Genomic DNA, 21,145 nt, shown 5'->3' on the forward strand with positions numbered 1-21,145 from the left:
TACAGATCTTTCATGTAAGGATTACATGGTGCTGCGCCCACCGCTTTCTATTTTCTTTTGTATATGTAATTTTTTGGAATCTAGGTGAAGGTTTCTGTGTTAGTGGCAGGCTGCATTTACACCGTTGGTAGCGCATTGTGTTTGTATTTTTGTTTGCATAAACTGGCTATTTACCTTCCAACTGTCCCTAGATTTTCTGCTCTAATTTTGTTGATTGGGCCCACAGCAGAGGGATATAGTTCCCCTTCTTACTGTTATTGTTACTGAAGCCAAGAAAATAATATTGTTAAAGTTGTTCCTCTCCGTTTCTATCTGCAGTCAGAAACATACTCCTATGCCTTCTCTTTTTGGAAAAAGCTCCACATTGCCATACATTGACAAAGGAGTGGTTTCGTTGTACAAAAAATTAGGACTATATATTGAACCACTAAATTATGTCACCAATTACGCAGGGGTGTAGCTACCATAGGTGCAAGGCAGTGCAGCTGCTATGGGGCCCCAGATCTGACAAAAGACCCACCTTCCCTGTCACAGCTACATGTGTTACATACATTTTTCATTAGTAGATACATAAGGGCCCTTACAAACATTTGCCTATGGGCCTACAATACTGTACATATAGTTATGCCCCTGGTCTTGATCATTGTGATGTGGTATAAAATGAACTGGAGGGCATTATTATGTTACATAATATGAACTGTGGGCACTGTAATGTGGCACAATATCAAGTGGAGGCACTGTAATGTGGCATAATATAAACTTGGTTACTGTATGTCATGATAAGAATTGGGGTTGCTTTGTCACATAATGTGTATTGGCAACCCTACAATGTGACATAATGTGAACTTAGGGCACTACTATGGTTCATAAAATAAACTAGTGCTCTACTATGGGGCATAACATTAACTAAGGCTCTACTATGGCTCAGAAACTTAACTAGAGCACTCTCATGGGGTTCATGGGGCATACAGTTTACATCTGCTGCAAAGAAGTGTCTCTCTAGAAACATTGGGACAGGGGCCCCTTCAAAATATTGCTATGGGGCCCACACATTTCTGGCTACACCCCTGCAATTACATATTTTGGCCTGGAGACCTCATTGTCTGCTTTTTATTTCTTATTATTCTGTTCATGTTGTGGAGGTTCTCTTTGGCATCTTTTTTTTTAGTAGAATTCTAGATCCTTGTGGTTTGTTTTGTCTACCCTACCCTATCGTGTCTCTCCTCTAATTGTGTTCTTGTGATTTTTGAGCACTACTATGGGGTGTATGCAATAAGTGTCAGATCCATTCCGACATGCATTTGTCGGAATGGATCCGACAAGGGCTATTCAAAGAACGGCCAAATCCGACTGTCGGATTTCAGCCAAATCCGACTGTCGGATTTGGCCGTTCCCTGTGTCCTGCCCTGCCGCTGCTGTCAGCGGCTGCCAGGTGCGCTGACAGCGGCGGCGGGGGGAGCAGAAAGCAGCAGCCAGCTGTGGGAGCGGAGGCTGTCAGGGGGAGCTGAGATTGGCGGCCGGCAGGGAGAGCTGGTTGCGGGGGGACATGTCCGCGGTGGCGGGGGGAGGTGCTGCAGGGAGAGAGGTGCTTGGCGGGGGGACGGCCGTCAAGGTACTTCTCATCCCCGTAGCCCGCCGCACCGCTCCCCGTCTCCTCACCTCAATCCGCCCCCGCCCCCTTACCTGGCAGCAGCAGCTGCAGCTCTTCTCCTCAGCCCAGCACACACTTCTGTGTACTGGGCTGCAGTGTGGCCATGGAGGTGCTTATAATAGTATTTTTATCAGTATTTTTTTCTAAGGGTACATGAGCTCACCTCCTGTGATTAGGCCACACCCCTTGAAAAGTATCTGGGCCCAGCCAGGCTCTTGATTGCTCTGGTAACACTCTATGCAGTAAGTAGTGTAGAGCCAGGTTAGCAATAAGGCAGATGAGTCTACTGCTCCAAACCTCAACATAAAAATAGGTGTAATCATCATGCCAGCATGGTGATGACCAGCAAACCAGCTGGCCACAATTTTAATACGTAAGATTTATAGCTGGCCATGTATGTCTATTTTATTCCAAAAAAATCCTGTATTTTTCCCCACTTTTACATATTTAGGGAGACATTGGGACTGATAGTGTAGAGGTATACATGCCTTTATCACCGCACCTACACAGCAGTGGTCACAGCTCCTCCACTTCTACCAATATGCCCCTGGTAGTTTTCAGCCCCATGCCTATTTGGTCTTTTATCCGTCCCTGTGTAGAGCTCAGTTTTACTCACTGCCTGGTGGCTTTATCATTGGTCACAAAAAACCTTTGGATTTGGTGGTATAGCACTTTTCAGTGCATGTCCAATTGTCGTTCACAGTCTTAAAAACATAGGTGGTCATTCCGAGTTGTTCGCTCGGTAATTTTCTTCGCATTGCAGTGATTTTCCGCTAATTGCGCATGCGCAATGTTCGCACTGCGACTGCGCCAAGTAAATTTGCTAAGAAGTTTGGAATTTTACTCACGGCATTACAAGGTTTTTTTCTTCGTTCTGGTGATCGTAATGTGATTGACAGGAAGTGGGTGTTTCTGGGCGGAAACTGGCCGTTTTATGGGAGTGTGTGAAAAAACGCTGCCGTTTCTGGGAAAAACGCGGGAGTGGCTGGTGAAACGGGGGAGTGTCTGGGCGAACGCTGTGTGTGTTTGTGACGTCAAACCAGGAACGAATCTGACTGAACTGATCGCAGTGGCAGAGTAAGTCTCGAGCTACTCAGAAACTGCAAAGAAATTTCTAATCGCAATTTAGAGACTCTTTCGTTCGCAATTTTGCTAAGCTAAGATTCACTCCCAGTAGGCGGCGGCTTAGCGTGTGCAATGCTGCTTTAAGCAGCTTGCGAGCGAACAACTCGGAATGAGGGCCATAGTCTACATTCTAGGGTTAATTGTTGTCAGAAGCCTGTTATCTTACCGGTATGTTTTTAAAGTATGGCAAGAAACCGAAGCAAACACAGCAGGAACATTAAAAATCCACACAGATTGTGTCCTTGCTGATTATTGATACCATAGCCACAGTGTTGGAACATTGCACTGAGCCACCATGCTGCCCACCTTCCCTTTCTCTTTTCCCATCAGAAGAGAGTTATAGTAATTGGGACTCCAATATGTATCCCATTCACTCCCATTAATCGATGCAGCTGTTTGTAGAAATGCAGTTTCCTCAGCTACCAATTGCAGCTGCCTGGGTATATATCTGTCTATTAACCTCCCACTACAGCAGGCATGTCAAACTCAAAATCTCAACCGGGCCGAATAATCAAAGTCTAAGATTGTGTGGGCCGCAAAAGTCTTATATGCAATTTTGAGAGGTTTAATAAAAAAAACCCAACAATAAAGTTTTAATATTTTAACATTCATTTACTTTAATGTTTTCTTCCCGATACTTGACACCTCATTGCTGTCACCAATTTTCCAATTTCAGAAGAAATCTTATTAGATGTGATAACTTTTAAAACTGAACCACATATCAGTGTTAGCTAGGAGCTGTGTTATTCCCCCTCATATATCACTGTATAGTTCTCTCTCCTTTATATAATAATAATAATACATATGAGTGTGAGCTGGGAAAATGTGTCACTTCCAGACCCACTCTTTCTCTCCAGTCCAGCAACATGCCCCCTGTGTCCCCTCTTGCTCATAATGTCACCTCCAGCCTCAGGTCCTCTGTGCATACTGTGTCTATTCAGCCTCCAACCCCACCAATTTACTATTTGCTTAGATTAGACTGGATTCAACTGCTCCTTTTCCAGGTCCTGCAAATCGCGGGCACACAAACATGGTGTTGACATGCGGGGTGTGGCGGAGAGGCTGAGCTTGGTAGAGTCTTAGCACTAGAGCCAGCCAGGCATGCACAGCAGCCCCCCCCCCCCCCCTCATAAAATAGCTGCTGCACATGCGCAGAACGAATGCTACATGTACGGAGCTGAGCTCTATTTGCAGCAGCCAGTGACAGGCCGCATTCAACTATTTTGACAATAGTAACCTGTGGGCCGCAAATGTATGCGTTAGGGGCAGTGAGTTTGACATGCCTGCACTACGGTGACTGTTGTTACAGCCTTTTTCTGTCCTGAGGTTTTGGGGGAGTTTTTGCACCATTTTGCTATATGGTTTTTTTTTTTGCTCTCTCTTGTCTGCAATAAATTCAACATCTTCTTTCTCTGTTTTACTTTACTTCTGCCAGTTTTCCTTTATACCCCCCCCCCCCACACACACACCCCTTTTAGCAGTTGTTTTTATTTGTCATTGCCTCCTTTCTTATATTATTATGGTCTTATGTTTTGCATGCACTTTGCATGTTACTTGCATTCTATTGTCTGGCCTCCATGTAACGGGATCAGCATGAAATACCTCCAATCAAAATTCCGACGGTCGAAATCCCGACAGCAATTGACCGACAGTCAAAATCCCAACCAGGTCAAAATCCCGACATGGACAAAATACCTACATTTAAAATACCGACAAGGTCAAAATACCGACATGTAAAATGCCGACAGGTCACAATACTGACATGCGGTTTTCATTGTTTTGTGTATGTCGACATAGGTCGACATGGACACCATATAAGTGTACCGCGTCCCCTCGCATGGCTCGCCATGCTTCGGGCATGGTGCCTCGCTGCGCTCGACACACTGTTATATTCCCCCTCCAGGTCCACTGGGATGGTAAAGTATTAACAAGTCGGTTTCAATTAAAATATCAAGAAATACTCATGTCGGAATTTTTACCTCTCGGCATTTTACAAGTCGGTATTTTGACCTTGTCAGTATTTTAAATGTAAGTATTTTGTCCATGTCGGGATTTTGACCGTCAATCAATTGCTGGCGGGATTTTGACTGTCTGGATTTTGATTGGAGGTAAATTGACTGCATCCCCATGTATCTCCCCCCTTCTACCTCCCCATCCCCCTTGACACTTAACACTTAATTTTAAATAATAAGGACACCAAGCGTAAGTTGCTGGAACATGATGAGTACTGCAAATGAAAAAAACTCTTCTGGGTAAATTACTACTTCTATCAACATGTTACTGTATTCTGCTTGTGCTCAAAGCTTCATTATAACCTGATGCTACCCCAGTGTGAGTGAATGCACTGTAACTTTACGCACTGTAACTTAACTAAATGTACACACCACATACATATTTTTTTCCATCCAACACCCCCTCCTACATTTCTTGGTTAGTAAATAACTAACCAAAAATGTAACTATATTCTCCAGACAAGCTAAACACATTCCAAGAAATAATACTTTTGTTGGATAAACTACAAATTGGTTCATTTAAATGTTAGTTGCTTTTCTGTGTACATTTTGCAGCATGTTTATCTCTCATGTTTGCGTAAACTGTCCAGAGTCCCAGCAATTATCATTGTCATAAAATAACTTTTTTTAAAGTATACATAATACATTAATCAAATGAACAGAAAGAACTAACACAGATGCTTGCAATCTCTACGTTTTGGAAAATAAGTTTCTTCTGTAATTAATTTTTCTTCAATGCTGGCCAGTGCTCATTGATAGATTCTGGACAGACAGCGGCTGCAATGCTGCAATAAGTGATATGTTTTACATAGATTTTATAAAAAAATATAAATATATTAATGTGAACAAAGCAGCATTTATCACAACCTATTGTAAACATTTATTTATAGCTCATGTTTGTCTTCTAGCAATGGTTCTTCAGTGTCAGAAGATTTGTTCTGGAAGCTGGATGCTCTGCAAGAGTTTATTAATGATCTACATTGGCCAGAAACAGAATTTGCAAATCATTTGGAACAGCGACTTAAACTTATGGCAAGTGATATGATAGAAGCCTGTGTTAAAAGGTTAGTCATCCTTAAATTACTTAAATTTTATTGATAATAAAAATTAAGAAGACTCTTAAGCTGGCCATACAGCTAAAGATTTATTGTCCGATCTGTCTGGTTGGAATGAAAATCTGGTAATGGATGAGAGGAAATGGCAACTGACCATTTGCTCCCAAACACTGGAAAACAGGCAAAAATGGTCAATCAGACAAATTGGTTTAATCCATTTAATTTAACCAATTTGTCTGAACTACCTTTTCTGTCAGTTTTACTGTATTTAGGAGCAAATGTTCAGTTGTTATTTGCTTCCATACATTACCAGATTTTCATTCCAACCAGCCAGATTGGACAAAAAATATTTAGGTGTTTGGCCAGCTTAACATTTGTTCAGATTCTCAGCCAACAGCGTCTTTGTTATTTGGCTAAGTGTAGGTAAAATGGCACCTTCCACTGTTTTTCTCTGACCCTTTGTGCACAAATTCATAGCTTGAAGTAAGGATTGGTAATGCTGTAGGTAGAAATTGCAGTGGCAGTATCATTTGGGGTTCTTTGGAGTTCCTTAATTTTTTTGTGACAGTTACACTTAGTTCTCTTATTATCATAAAATTCATGAGATACTTTTGATAGCCCCTAGTCATCCTAGGTACATCAAATGTAGCTGTGATTCTTTATGTGAAGCTAGAATCTCATGCCTTACTCTTCAGACTCATTGTGGTAGGACAGCCCATCACAGTGGGTCGCCATTTTGGATGACCATCATTGTATACCCAGACTCGGTGGAATAGTTGGCTTAGCCAACAATTTATTCAACAGTTTCTGTACTCATAACTGCACAAAGAGCTCTCTTTTAAAATGATTACAATGTATCTAATTTAAAAAAAAAACTAATATAAAAGGATTACTATTGGGGTATGTTATTTAATTCATACCTCACTGATTTTGGGTGTTTTCACTCTTACAAAAGTGATCAAACTGTTTTCTGCCATCACCAAGTACCATTCTAGGTTTGTCTACATCATATTCTCATGGTCTCAGTCAGTCCATTTCCCCTACATTTATACAGAACGGCTCTGGTCTCAATAGTTTCATTTTTTGAAATAGAACTATGATGAAATATTGCATACCATTCCATCTGATGCTTGTTTGGAATACTGTTAAAGTCTGTCTTCAAACCTGGATAGTAATACCAAGCACTTCTCTTTTGGATAAGAGGCTATGAAGATAAAAGGCTGCTGTCATGGATGGAATCTCAACTTCAAATTCATATTCCTTCATGTAAACATTCCTACACCAATGCCAGTCGCCGTGGTAAAGTCAAGAGTCATACGTCTTAAAAAGAACTGTGTTTTACTTTCTCTCCCAGTTCTGATGCCCCCAAATCAAGGAATTCGTAGATCGCATAGTTGAAAGTGATGACTTGCACGGCTGTCACAGAGAAAGCTTATTGTTTCATCTGCGTAGACTTTCTGTAAGGGTGTCAACCTAACATTATTATCATATTTTCTTCAAGCAGTAAGCAATATCCTGCCAAATTTCAAGTATGCTTCCTTTCTTTTTGATTGTGTCTGATTACTCTCTGTATGTCAGTGCTCTATATTTAAATCTCTGCCAATCTCAAATGTCTAACCTGGTGGCTTTCCATCTGTTCAATTGTTTGGCATGTTGGATTTTTGAACATGGTTTCTTCTTATGACAAGTAGTTTTGCGCATGTTTACATAATAACAAAAATAACTTCATAAGGGTTTCACAACTGCGCCTGAATAATGATGGTGTTAATCTTAATAAATATTAAGACCGTAACTAGGATATAAGTATTTAATCTACTGTAATTAGTGATACAAAGCAATAATTTGCATAAACGCAAACTAATGAAAAAAAGAAAAGAATAGAATAAAAAATAATACAAATGAAAATAAAAGTAAAAATATGCACAATTGCAGGGTATGAAGTGGGTCAATTATAAATTCTGAGTCCAAAACCTAGTGCAATAGAGTGTGGCGTCCCACCTCGTTGAGTGCACTGTTGGAATTCTACATTGTGGGGAATAATACAACACAATCCAAAAGGAAATGGGAGCTCTTATAATCAGTCTGGACTTGGAGTTAGAGAGCCATTTACAGATGTTAAAAGTTATCCTCTTTTCAGAGGCGGGTTCTGGTCCGGCAGTGGTAGCAACACTAAGGGGTACCCCTGACTGGATAGTGGGGGGACAAGGTGACCAGGGGACAAGTTAACCCTTCGCTCCGGACTCTCCGCTTGTCACCACTACCACCGACGGCATGAGGCGCCTGTGTCCACAGACGTCCACCGCTCGCCGGGTCCGAGGGACGCGGTCACGTCTCTGGGGGGAAAATAGCGCTGGCTTCGGGACCCACAAGGGGACTGTCTGCCGCGCACCTCCCCTCTTACGGAGCTGTTACCTTATCTCCTGCGCTTGAATCCCAGCGTCCGCATCCACTTCTGTGCTAGGTCTTCCTTGCATCCGTTGATCGGTACACTGCTTCCTGGTCTCGCACCTCTCGGCCACGTGACTCAATCTTCTTCCGTAGTTCCTCCTGTGTCTTTTAGTGTGTTTTTCATAGAAGTCGTTGTAGAGCTCCGCTGTGTTGTATAAATGGACAATAGTTTAAAAAGTGGAAGTTTTGTGTTTCTCCTCCAACGCGTGTCGACCCGTCTGGGTCTTCCTCAGGGAATAACAAAAATAGTTGATTATGTCCATATTAATAAAGGAGACCTGGTTTCAAATCCTTCTGACTTTATTTCTGGCATCTGACTCGCTTCTTAGTAACTAGAAGTTCTTTTCTTTCACAGTCAAATTGTAGCACACTTGCTAATAAATTGTGGCAGCATATGCATGTACAGTACAATGGTTTGTCTTCTCCCTGCATATTCATTCCACTTGAATTATTTTTCATATCTTCTTGACAAATGGAAAGTTTGTGTTATTAATGGCATTATTTCAGAGGGTTGGCAACCTAGTACTAGTGTGTAAATGCTATGCTATGTTAGGTTTCTTATATATGAAGATACTTGGTAGCCTTCATATCACAAATATGAGATTTTCAGCATTATAATCTTAATTCAAAGTTGATACAGCCTAGTAAAGCGACCTTCTGCTTTGATAAGAGTAGTGGAATTATTAATAAATGGAACTGTTTGATGTGACATTGATTAGTAATACTCTAATGGTTCACTAGGAGACTGATGTGACCTCTTTTATTATAACTACGGTACATTGTCTAAATAAAACAAGCCACTGCTGAATAAAAACGTATCCATGTGAGAAAGCAACTCTGAAATACATAAAATTTCAAATGCACATTAACATTTTCATACTTTGCTGGAAAAAATATTGTTAATTACAGTATTTTAATTACAAGTCTAGTGCAAAAAAAAAAAAAATACATTTAATTTTGTGTTTTGCTCTGGTTTTCCAGAATGGATGTTGAAAATGAATTGATAAGTAACAGGAAAACTTGTACTCTTTTCTCTTACGTCCTAGAGGATGCTGGGGACTCCAAAAGGACCATGGGGTATACACGGTAAAGCAGGAGACATGGGCACACTATAAGACTTTGAATGGGTGTGAACTGGCTCCTCCCTCTATGCCCCTCCTCCAGACCTCAGTTAGATTCTGTGCCCAGAGAGACTGGACACACACTAGGGGAGCTCTCCTGAGTTTCTCTGAAAAGACTTTCTGTTAGGTTTTTTATTTTCGGGGAGACCTGCTGGCTACAGGCTCCCTGCTTCGTGGGACTGAGGGGAGAGAAGTCAGACCTACTTCTTCTGAGTTCAAAGGCTCTGCTTCTTAGGCTACTGGACACCATTAGCTCCAGAGGGTTCGATCACTTGGTGCGCCTAGCTGCTTGTTCCCGTAGCCGCGCCGTCAACCCCCTAACAGAAGCCAGAAGAAAGAAGCCGGGTGAGTATAAAGAAGATCAGAAGACTTCAGTGACGGCAGAAGACTTCAGTAACGAGGTACCGTGCAGCGGTCGCGCTGCGCGCCATGCTCCCGAACACACTTCAGACGGCACTTGCAGGGCGCAGGGGGGGGCGCCCCGGGGCAGCATGATTACTGGAGTATAAAACTGGCAGAAATATATATATAATAAGTGGCTAGGCACTAAATATAGCCCCCGCCAGTATAAATATTTAAATTTTGAGCGGGACTACAGCACGCCGGTGAGGGGGCGTGGCTTCGCCCTCACAGCTTACTAGCGCCATTTTCTCTATCGTCCTAAGTGGATGCTGGGGTTCCTGAAAGGACCATGGGGAATAGCGGCTCCGCAGGAGACAGGGCACAAAAAAGTAAAGCTTTTACCAGATCAGGTGGTGTGCACTGGCTCCTCCCCCTATGACCCTCCTCCAGACTCCAGTTAGATTTTGTGCCCGAACGAGAAGGGTGCAATCTAGGTGGCTCTCCTAAAGAGCTGCTTAGAGAAAGTTTAGCTTAGGTTTTTTACTTTACAGTGAGTCCTGCTGGCAACAGGATCACTGCAACGAGGGACTTAGGGGAGAAGTAGTGAACTCACCTGCGTGCAGAGTGGATTTGCTGCTTGGCTACTGGACACTAGCTCCAGAGGGACGATCACAGGTACAGCCTGGATGGTCACCGGAGCCGCGCCGCCGGCCCCCTTGCAGACGCTGAAGAGAGAAGAGGTCCAAAATCGGCGGCTGAAGACTCCTGAGTCTTCATAAAGGTAGCGCACAGCACTGCAGCTGTGCGCCATTTTCCTCTCAGCACACTTCACACAACAGTCACTGAGGGTGCAGAGCGCTGGGGGGGGCGCTCTGAGAGGCAAATAAAAACCTTATTAGAGGCAAAAAATACCTCACATATAGCCCACAGAGGCTATATGGAGATATTTAACCCCTGCCTAACTTCAAAAATAGCGGGAGACGAGCCCGCCGTAAAAGGGGCGGGGCCTATCTCCTCAGCACACAGCGCCATTTTCTCTCACAGAAAAGCTGGAGAGAAGGCTCCCAGGCTCTCCCCTGCACTGCACTACAGAAACAGGGTTAAAACAGAGAGGGGGGGCACTGATTTTGGCGATATTGTATATATATAAAAGATGCTATAAGGGAGAAACACTTATATAAGGTTGTCCCTATATAATTATAGCGTTTTTGGTGTGTGCTGGCAGACTCTCCCTCTGTCTCCCCAAAGGGCTAGTGGGTCCTGTCCTCTGTCAGAGCATTCCCGGTGTGTGTGCTGTGTGTCGGTACGTGTGTGTCGACATGTATGAGGACGATGTTGGTGAGGAGGCGGAGAAATTGCCTGTAATGGTGATGTCACTCTCTAGGGAGTCGACACCGGAATGGATGGCTTATTTAGAGAATTACGTGAGAATGTCAACACGCTGCAAGGTCGGTTGACGACATGAGACGGCCGACAATCTATTAGGACCGGTCCAGGCGTCTCAGAAACACCGTCAGGGGTTTTAAAAACGCCCATTTACCTCAGTCGGTCGACACAGACACGGACACTGAATACAGTGTCGACGGTGAATAAACAAACGTATTTCTCATTAGGGCCACACGTTAAGGGCAATGAAGGAGGTGTTACGTGTTTCTGATACTACAAGTACCACAAGAAAGGGTATTATGTGGGAGTGGAAAAAACTACCTGTAGTTTTTCCTGAATCAGATAAAATAAAATGAAGTGTGTGATGATGCGTAGGGTTACCCCGATAGCAAATATTGGCGTTATACCCTTTCCCGCCAGAAATTAGGGTACGTTGGGAAACACCCCTTAGGGTGATAAGGCGCTCACACGCTTATCAAGTGGCGTTACCGTCTCCAGATACGGCCGCCCTCAAGGAGCCAGCTGATAGGAAGCTGGAAAAATATCCTAAAAAGTATATACACACATACGGTGGTTATACTGCGACCAGCGATCGCCATCAGCCTGGAGATGCAGTGCTGGGTTGGCTTGGTCGGATTCCCTGACTGAAAATATTTTATTCATGTAGAGCATTTAATAGGATGCATTCTATATATATGTATGTGAGATGCACAGAGGGATATTTGCTCTCTGGCATCAAGATAAGTGCGTTGTCCATATCTCCCAGAAGATGTCAGGGACACGACAGTGGTCAGGTGATACAGATCCCATACGGCAGATGGAAGTATTGCTGTATAAAGGGAAGGAGTTATTTGGGGGTCGGTCCATCGGACCTGGGGACCACAGCAACAGCTGGGAAATCCAACCTTTTTTACCCCAAGTTACATCTCAGCTAAAAAAGACACCGTCTTTTCAGCCTCAATCTTTCCTTTCCCATGAGGGCATGCAGGCAAAAGGCCAGTCATATCTGCCCAGACATAGAGGTAAGGGAAGTAGACTGCAGCAGGCAGCCCTTTCCCAGGAAAAGAAGCCCTCCACCGCGTCTGCCAAGTCCTCAGCATGACGCTGGGGCCGTGCAAGCGGACTCAAGGTGGGGGGGTAGTCTCAAGAGTCTCAGGGCGCAGTGGGATCACTCGCAAGTTGACCCCTAGATCGTACGAGTATTATCCCAGGGGTAAAGATTGGAGAGTCGAGACATCTTCTCCTCGCAGGTTCCTGAAGTCTGCTTTACCAACGGCTCCCTCCGACAGGGAGGCAGCATTGGAAACAATTCACAAGCTGTATATCCAGCAGGTGATAATCAAAGTACCCCTCCTACGACAAGGAAAAGGGTATTATTTTTCCACACTATATTGTGGTACTGAAGCCAGACGGCTTGGTGACACATAGTCTAAATCTAAAATGTTTTGAACACTTACATAAAAGGTTCAAATCGAGATAAAGTCACTCAGAGCAGTGATAGCGAACCGGAAAAAAGGGGACTATATGGTGTCCCTGGACATCAAGGATTACCTCCATGTCCAAATTTTGTCCTTCTCATCAAGGGTACCTCTGGTTCGTGGTACAGAACTGTCAATATCAGTTTCAGACGATGCCGTTTGAATTATCCACGGCACCCCGGGCCTTTTTACCAAGGTAATGGCCGAAAAGATGTTTCTTCAAAGAAAAAAGGCATCTAAATTATCCCTTACTTGCACGACCTAAAAAGGGCAAGTTCCAGAGAACAGTTGGAGGTCGGAAGAGCACTATCTAAAGTAGTTCTTCGACGGCACGACTGGATTCTAAATATTCCAAGAATCGCAGCTGTTTTCCGACGATACGTCTGCTGTTCCTAGGGATGATTCTGGACACGGTTCAGAAAAAGGTTTTTCTTCCCGAGGAAAAAGCCAAGGAGTTATCCGACCTGTCAGGAACCTCCTAAAACCAGGAAAGGTGTCTGTACATCAATGCACAAGAGTCCTGGGAAAAATGGTGGCTTTTTACGAAGCAATTCCATTCGGCAGATTCCATGCAAGAATTTTCCAAAGGGATCTGTTGGACAAATGGTCAGGGTCGCATCCTCAGATGCACCTGCGAATAACCCTGTCGCCAAGGACAAGGGTATATCTTCTGTGGTGGTTGCAAAAGGCTCATCTATTGGAGGGCCGCAGATTCGGCATACAGGATTTGATCCTGGTGACCACGGACGCCAGCCTGAGAGGTTGGGGAGCAGTCACACAAGGAAGAAACTTCCAGGGGGTATGGACGAACCTGGAAAAGTCTCTTCACATAAACATTCTGGTACTAAGAGCAATCTAAAATGCTCTAAGCCAGGCGGAACCACTCCTGCAAGGAAAACCGGTGTTGATTCAGTCGGACAACATCACGGCGGTCGCCCATGTAAACAGACAGGGCGGCACAAGAAGCAGGAGTGCAATGGCAGAAGCTGCCAAGATTCTTCGCTGGGCGGAGAATCACGTAATAGCACTGTCAGCAGTGTTCTTCCCGGGCGTGGACAACTGGGAAGCAGACTTCCTCAGCAGACACGATATTCACCCGGGAGAGGGGGGTCTTCATCCAGAAGTCTTCCACATGCTAATAAACTGTTGGGAAAGACCAATGGTAGACATGATGGCGTCTCGCCTCAACAAGAAACTGGACAAGTATTGCGCCAGGTCAAGAGATCCACAGGCAATAGCTGTGGACGCACTGGTAACACCTTGGGTGTACAAATCAGTATATGTGTTTCCTCCTCTGCCTCTCATACCAAAGGTATTGAAGATTATACGGTGAGGAGGAGTAAGAACAATACTAGTGGCTCCGGATTGGCCAAGAAGGACTTGGTACCCGGAACTTCAAGAGTTGGTCACGGACGACCCGTGCCCTCTACTTCTGAGAAGGGACCTGCTACAACAGGGTCCCTGTCTCTTTCAAGACTTACCGCGGCTGCGTTTGACGGCATGGCGGTTGAACGCCAGATCCTAAAAGGGAAAGGCATTCCAGAAGAAGTCATTCCTACCTTGATTAAGGCAAGGAAGGAAGTCACCGCGAAACATTATCACCGCATTTGGCGAAAATATGTCGCGTGGTGCGAGGATCGGAGTGTTCCGACGGAGGAATTTCAACTGGGTCGTTTCCTACATTTCCTACAATCAGGATTGTCTATGGGTCTCAAATTGAGATCTATTAAGGTTCAAATTTCGGCCCTGTCAATATTCTTCCAAAAAGAATTGGCCTCAGTTCCTGAGGTACAGACTTTTGTTAAAGGAGTACTGCATATACAGCCTCCTGTGGTGCCTCCGGTGGCACCGTGGGATCTAAATGTAGTTTTAGATTTCCTCAAATCCCATTGGTTTGAACCATTGAAAAAGGTGGATTTTAAATATCTCACATGGAAAGTGACTATGTTACTGGCCCTGGCTTCCGCCAGGAGAGTATCTGAATTGGCGGCTTTATCTTATAAAAGCCCTTATCTAATCTTCCATTCGGATAGGGCAGAACTGAGGACTCGTCCGCATTTTCTCCCTAAGGTGGTATCAGCGTTTCACCTGAACCAACCTATTGTGGTGCCTGCGGCCACTGGCGACTTGGAGGACTCCAAGTTGTTGGACGTTGTCAGAGCCTTAAAAATATACATTTCAAGGACGGCTGAAGTCAGAAAATCTGACTCGCTGTTGATACTATATGCACCCAACAAGTTGGGTGCCCCTGCTTCTAAGCAGACGATTGCTCGTTGGATTTGTAACACAATTCAACTTGCTCATTCTGTGGCAGGCCTGCCACAGCCTAAATCTGTTAAGGCCCATTCCACAAGGAAGGTGGGCTCATCTTGGGCGGCTGCCCGAGGGGTCTCGGCATTACAATTCTGTCGAGCAGCTACGTGGTCGGGGGAAAACACGTTTGTAAAATTCTACAAATTTGATACCCTGGCAAAAGAGGACTTGGAATTCTCTCATTCGGTGCTGCAGAGTCATCCGCACTCTCCCGCCCGTTTGGGAGCTTTGGTATAATCCCCATGGTCCTTTCAGGAACCCCAGCATCCACTTAGGACGATAGAGAAAATAAGAATTTACTTACCGATAATTCTATTTCTCGGAGTCCGTAGTGGATGCTGGGCGCCCATCCCAAGTGCGGATTATCTGCAATACTGTACATAGTTATTGTTAACAAATTCGGGTTATATTGTTAAGGAGCCATCTTTAAGAGGCTCTTTCTGTTATCATACTGTTAACTGGGTTTAGATCACAAGTTGTACGGTGTGATTGGTGTGGCTGGTATGAGTCTTACCCGGGATTCAAATTGCCTCCCTTATTGTGTACGCTCGTCCGGGCACAGTACCTAACTGGAGTCTGGAGGAGGGTCATAGGGGGAGGAGCCAGTGCACACCACCTGATCTGGTAAAAGCTTTACTTTTTTGTGCCCTGTCTCCTGCGGAGCCGCTATTCCCCATGGTCCTTTCAGGAACCCCAGCATCCACTACGGACTCCGAGAAATAGAATTATCGGTAAGTAAATTCTTATTTTCTCTTCACAGGCTGCAGAGACGCTGGCCCGGGACCTCCACTCTCCTGCACAAGTAACAGGGAGCAAAACAGGGGGGGCACAGTAATTTGGTGCTATTAACCCTTTAATATAACAGCGCAGATCTGAGGCAGTGTGTATTTGCTCTCAATACTGGGATAGGCGCTGGGGTTTGAGCTGGTAAACTCACTCTGTGTTGCTCTAACAGGCTTTCCTGTAGGTCTGTCCCCTATAGCCAGTGTGTTTGTGTGTGTTGGTACGTGTGTGTCGACATGTCGGAGGCTGAGTGTTCCTCCCCGGAGGAAATTTCCGTGGGCGCAGATAAGGAGCTTGGAGTGACTCTGTCGGCACCGCCGACTGCTGATTGGGTGAATATGTTTAGTACATTGAATGCAAATGTGGCGTTTTTGACTAAAAGACTGGATAAATCTGATTCTCAGACGCAAACGTGGAGAAAATCCATGGAGGACGCCTTGTCTCAGGTACAGGCCCCCTCAGGGTCACAAAAGCGTTCATTTACCCAGATGGCGGATACTGATACCGACACGGACTCTGATTCCAGTGTCGACTATAGTGAGGCCAGTTTACATCCAAAATTGCTTAAGAGTATTCAGTACATGATTGTGGCAATTAAAGATGTTTTACATATTTCTATAGTACCTGCTGTTCCAGATACAAGGGTTTGTTTGTATAAGGGAAAAAAGCCTGTGGTGACGTTTCCCCCCTCTCACATGCTGAACGCTCTTTGTGAAAAGCTTGGGAATCTCCTGACAAAAGGTGGCAGATTCCCAAGAGAATTCTGATGGCATATCCTTTCCCCTCTGACGACAGGGAAAAGTGGGAGTCATCTCCCAATGTGGACAAGGCTCTCTCACGGCTGTCCAAGAAGGTGGCGCTTTCGTCTCCTGACACTGCTGCCCTTAAGGACCCTGCAGATCGTAAGCAGGAAACAACCTTAAAAGCCATTTATGTCACTACAGGTGCACTGCTCAGACCTGCCGTGGTGTTGGCATGGGTGAGTAGTGCTATTGGTAAGTGGGCAGATAATTTGGCATCTGACTTGGATACCCTGGATAGGGATAACATTCTTTTGACTCTCGGTTATATCAGGGCCGCTGCAGCTTACCTAAAGGATGCGGCGAGGGATATTGGCCTCTTGGGATCAAGGGCCAATGCCATGGCAGTCTCGGCCAGGAGATCGCTGTGGATTCATCAATGGAATGCTGATGCCGACTCTAAGAAAGCTATGGAAGCTCTCCCATATAAAGGTAGTGTCTTGTTTGGTGACGGCCTCACTGACCTGGTGTCTACGGCTACAGCGGGTAAGTAATCCTTTCTTCCTTATGTTCCTGCACAACAGAAAAAGACGCCCCATTATCAGATGCAGTCCTTTCGGCCTAATAAATACAAAAAAGGAAGAGGGTCGTCCTTCCTTGCCTCTAAAGTAGAGGAAGGGGAAAAAGGTTGCCTGCTGTGCCAGGCTCCCAGGACCAGAAGTCCTCCCCGGCTTCTGCCAAGTCCACCGCATGACGCTGGGGCTCCTCTACGGGAGTCAGTACCGGTGGGGGCGCGAATCCGAATCTTCAGTCAGGTCTGGTTTCACTCGGGCCTGGATCCTTGGGTGTTAGACATAGTGTCTCAAGGGTACAAACTGGAGTTTCAGGGGGTGCCCCCCCACAAATTTTTCAAATCAGCCTTGCCAGTTTCTATCCCAGAAAGGGAAATAGTGAGTGCTGCAATACAAAAGCTGTGTCAACAGTGTGTCATTGTCACGGTACCCCCGTCTCAACGGGGAGAAGGGTTTCATTTGAGCCTCTTTGTCGTACCAAAGCCGGATGGCTCGGTCAAACCGATCCTGAACCTAAAATCCCTCAATCTGTATTTGAAAACTTTCAAGTTCAAGATGGAATCTCTTCGAGCAGTGATCTCCAGTCTGGAAGGGGGGGATTTTATGGCGTCAGTCGACATTAAAGATGCCTACTTACATGTCGCAATATATCCTCCACATCAAACTTTCCTGAGGTTCGCGGTTCAGGATTGTCATTACCAATTTCAGACATTGCCGTTTGGTCTTTCCACGGCCCCAAGGGTCTTCACCAAAGTAATGGCAGAAATTATGGTACTCCTACGCAAGCACGGTGTCACAATTATCCCGTACTTGGACGATCTCCTGATAAAGGCGAGATCAAAGGAGCAGTTGCTAAGAAACGTGGCACTCTTCCTGACAGTTCTGCAACAACATGGTTGGCTTCTAAATTTGCCAAAGTCACAGTTGATTCCGACAACTCGGCTGTCTTTCTTGGGCATGATCCTGGACACGGAACTGCAGAGAGTGTTTCTCCCAGCAGAAAAAGTTCTGGAAATCCAGACCATGGTCAAGGAGATCCTGAAACCGGCAAGAGTATCGATTCATCAATGCACTCGGGTGCTGGGGAAGATGGTTGCAGGTTTCATGCCCGGGTATTTCAGTGGGACTGTTGGACAAGTGGTCCGGGTCTCACCTGCACATGCACCGGAAAATAAGTCTATCTTCCAGGACCAGAATATCTCTCCTGTGGTGGCTTCAAAGTTCTCACCTCCTAGAGGGACGCAGGTTCGGGATCCAGGATTGGGTCCTAGTGACCACGGATGCAAGTCTCCGAGGCTGGGGAGCAGTCACACAAGGAAAAAAATTCCAGGGAAAATGGTCAAGCCGGGAAGCTTGTCTGCACATAAACGTTCTGGAATTAAGAGCCATCTACAACGGCCTTCTGCAAGCGGAACATTTTCTTCGAGGTCTACCTGTCCTGATTCAGTCGGACAACGTAACAGCGGTGGCGTACATAAACCGCCAGGGCGGAACAAAGAGCAGAGCGGCGATGGCGGAGGCCACAAAGGTTCTCCGCTGGGCGGAAAAGCATGTAAGCGCTCTGTCAGCGGTCTTCCTTCCAGGCGTGGACAACTGGGAAGCAGACTTCCTCAGCAGACACGATCTCCATCCTGGAGAGTGGGGTTTTCATCAAAAGGTCTTTGCAGAAATGACAAGTCGTTGGGGAATTCCTCAAATAGACATGATTGCGTCTCGCCTCAACAAGAAGCTTCAGAGATATTGTTCCAGGTCGAGGGACCCACAAGCCAGTGCAGTGGACGCCCTGGTCACTCCGTGGGTGTTTCAGTTAGTATATGTATTCCCTCCACTTCCACTCATTCCAAAAGTGTTGAGGATCATAAGATGAACAAGGGTTCAGGCAGTACTCATTGTTCCAGATTGGCCACGGAGGGCCTGGTATTCGGATCTTCAGGAATTGTTCATAGAAGATCCCTGGCCTCTTCCTCTCAGAGAGAATCTGTTACTGCAGGGGCCGTGCGTCTTCCAGGACTTACCGCGGTTGCGTTTGACAGCGTGGAAGTTGAACGCCAAGGCTAGAAAGGAGGTCACGGCGAATCATTATCACCGTATTTGGAGAAAGTATGTGTCTTGGTGGGAAGCCAAGAAGGATCCTACGGAGGAGTTTCAGCTAGGTCGTTTCCTCCATTTTTTGCAGGCAGTCGTGGATGCAGACCTGAAATTAGGTTCCATTAAAGTGCAGATTTCGGCTTTATCTATTATCTTTCAAAAAGAATTGGCCACCCTTCCAGAGGTTCAGACTTTCGTGAAGGGAGTGCTGCACATCCATCCTCCGTATGTGCAACCCGTGGCACCGGGAGATCTTTCTTATGTCTCACTGGTTTGAACCTTTGCGAAAGGTTGAGTTGAAATTTCTCACTTGGAAAGTGGTCATGCTTTTGGCCTTGGCGTCCGCAAGACGGGTGTCGGAATTGGCGGCTTTGTCTCACAAGAGCCCCTATTTGATTTTCCATGTCAATAGAGCGGAATTGAGAACTCGCCAACAATTTCTGCCGAAGGTGGCATCTTCGTTTCACATAAACCAACCTATTGTGGTGCCAGTGGCTACGGATGCCTTGGCTGTGTCAAAATCTCTCGATGTAGTTAGAGCTTTGAAAATTTATGTCGCCAGAACGACTCAAATTAGGAAATCAGAGGCTCTGTTTGTCCTATATGCTCCCAACAAAATTGGGGCTCCTGCTTCCAAGCAAACTATTGCACGCTGGATCTGTAATACGATTCGGCATGCTCATTCTACGGCTGGATTGCCGTTGCCGAAGTCAGTGAAAGCCCATTCTACCAGGAAGGTGGGCTCATCTTGGGCGGCTGCCCGAGGAGTCTTGGCGCTTCAACTTTGCCGAGCAGCTACGTGATCGGGTTCAAACACTTTTGCTAAGTTCTACAAGTTTGATACCCTGGCAGTCGTCCGCACTCTCCAGCCCGGTCTGGAGCTTTGGTATAGACCCCATGGTCCTTTTGGAGTCCCCAGCATCCTCTAGGACGTAAGAGAAAATAGGATTTTAATACCTATCGGTAAATTCTTTTCTCCTAGTCCGTAGAGGATGCTGGGCGCCCGTCCCAATGCGGACTGTTTTTTGCAGTTTTATTGATAGTTATTGCTCCTGTTACACGAAGGTTGTGTATCGGTTATGTTCAGCTTGTTGCTGTTTTAGTTCATGCTGTTAACTGGTATTTCTTACAAGCCATGTTGTACGGTGTGTTGTGGTGTGAGCTGGTGTATTTCTCACCCTTGGCTAACAAAAATCCTTTTCCTTGAAATGTCCGTCTCCCTGGGCACAGTTCCTATAACTGAGGTCTGGAGGAGGGTCATAGAGGGAGGAGCCAGTTCACACCCATTCAAAGTCTTATAGTGTGCCCATGTCTCCTGCGGATCCCGTCTATACCCCATGGTCCTTTTGGGGTCCCCAGCAACCTCTACGGACTAGGAGAAAAGGATTTACCGGTAGGTATTAAAATCCGATTTTTTTTCAGCAATATTTTCTTTATATCTGTTCCATTCTGAAAATGTTTTGAAGCCATTTGAAAAGAAGAATGTTCTCTAACCCTACTCTAATGCATTATATAGAAGAGGAGTGGACAAAGGGGGAAATACAATAGCGATGCAAGTATGTTTTAAAGGTGCAATTATTTAACAGACACCTGTTAAATGATTATTCCTTTAAAATATCTGTCAGGCTTGCAAGAAACTCATTGATGCCTGTATTAGCAGGTTATTACATTTACGAGGAGATCTAAGAATGGCCGAGTTTCTTTAGAAAGTAAATTTGCCAAAAAATCATCAATAATTATTTAGCCAAACCTGCCAATCCATTGAACATTGATGTATTTAAAAAAAAAAACGATTTGGGGTGATTTAACTCTGAGTAAAATCACAATTTATTTGGAGAGGCAAAATATTTCTATAGGAAGGCAATACCTTTTTGCGGGATCAGTACTAAATGCCGCCAGCCGGAATCCCGGCGGTCGAAATACCGACGCCGGAATCCCGACCACACAATCCCGACAGGGGTGGCGAGCGGAACGCAGCCCCTTGCGGGCTCGCTTCGCTCGCCACGCTGCGGGCACACCATTATATTCTCC

The 21,145-nt window shown here is 45.3% G+C and overlaps 1 protein-coding gene across 9 annotated transcripts in view; it reads left to right on the top strand.

The window, feature by feature from the left end:
* Window positions 1-21,145, top strand: part of CADPS2 (calcium dependent secretion activator 2) — a 919,737-nt gene that overhangs the window by 734,994 nt on the left and 163,598 nt on the right. For all 9 annotated transcript variants that reach the window (XM_063927189.1, XM_063927182.1, XM_063927183.1 and 6 more), the window contains one exon: window positions 5,697-5,852. In XM_063927189.1, coding sequence (XP_063783259.1) covers window positions 5,697-5,852 — 156 coding nt within the window. The remainder of the gene's footprint in view (window positions 1-5,696; window positions 5,853-21,145) is intronic.

This window comes from Pseudophryne corroboree, chromosome 6 (genome assembly GCF_028390025.1).
Source record: "Pseudophryne corroboree isolate aPseCor3 chromosome 6, aPseCor3.hap2, whole genome shotgun sequence".
In the NCBI taxonomy this organism is placed as follows: Eukaryota; Metazoa; Chordata; class Amphibia; order Anura; family Myobatrachidae; genus Pseudophryne; species Pseudophryne corroboree.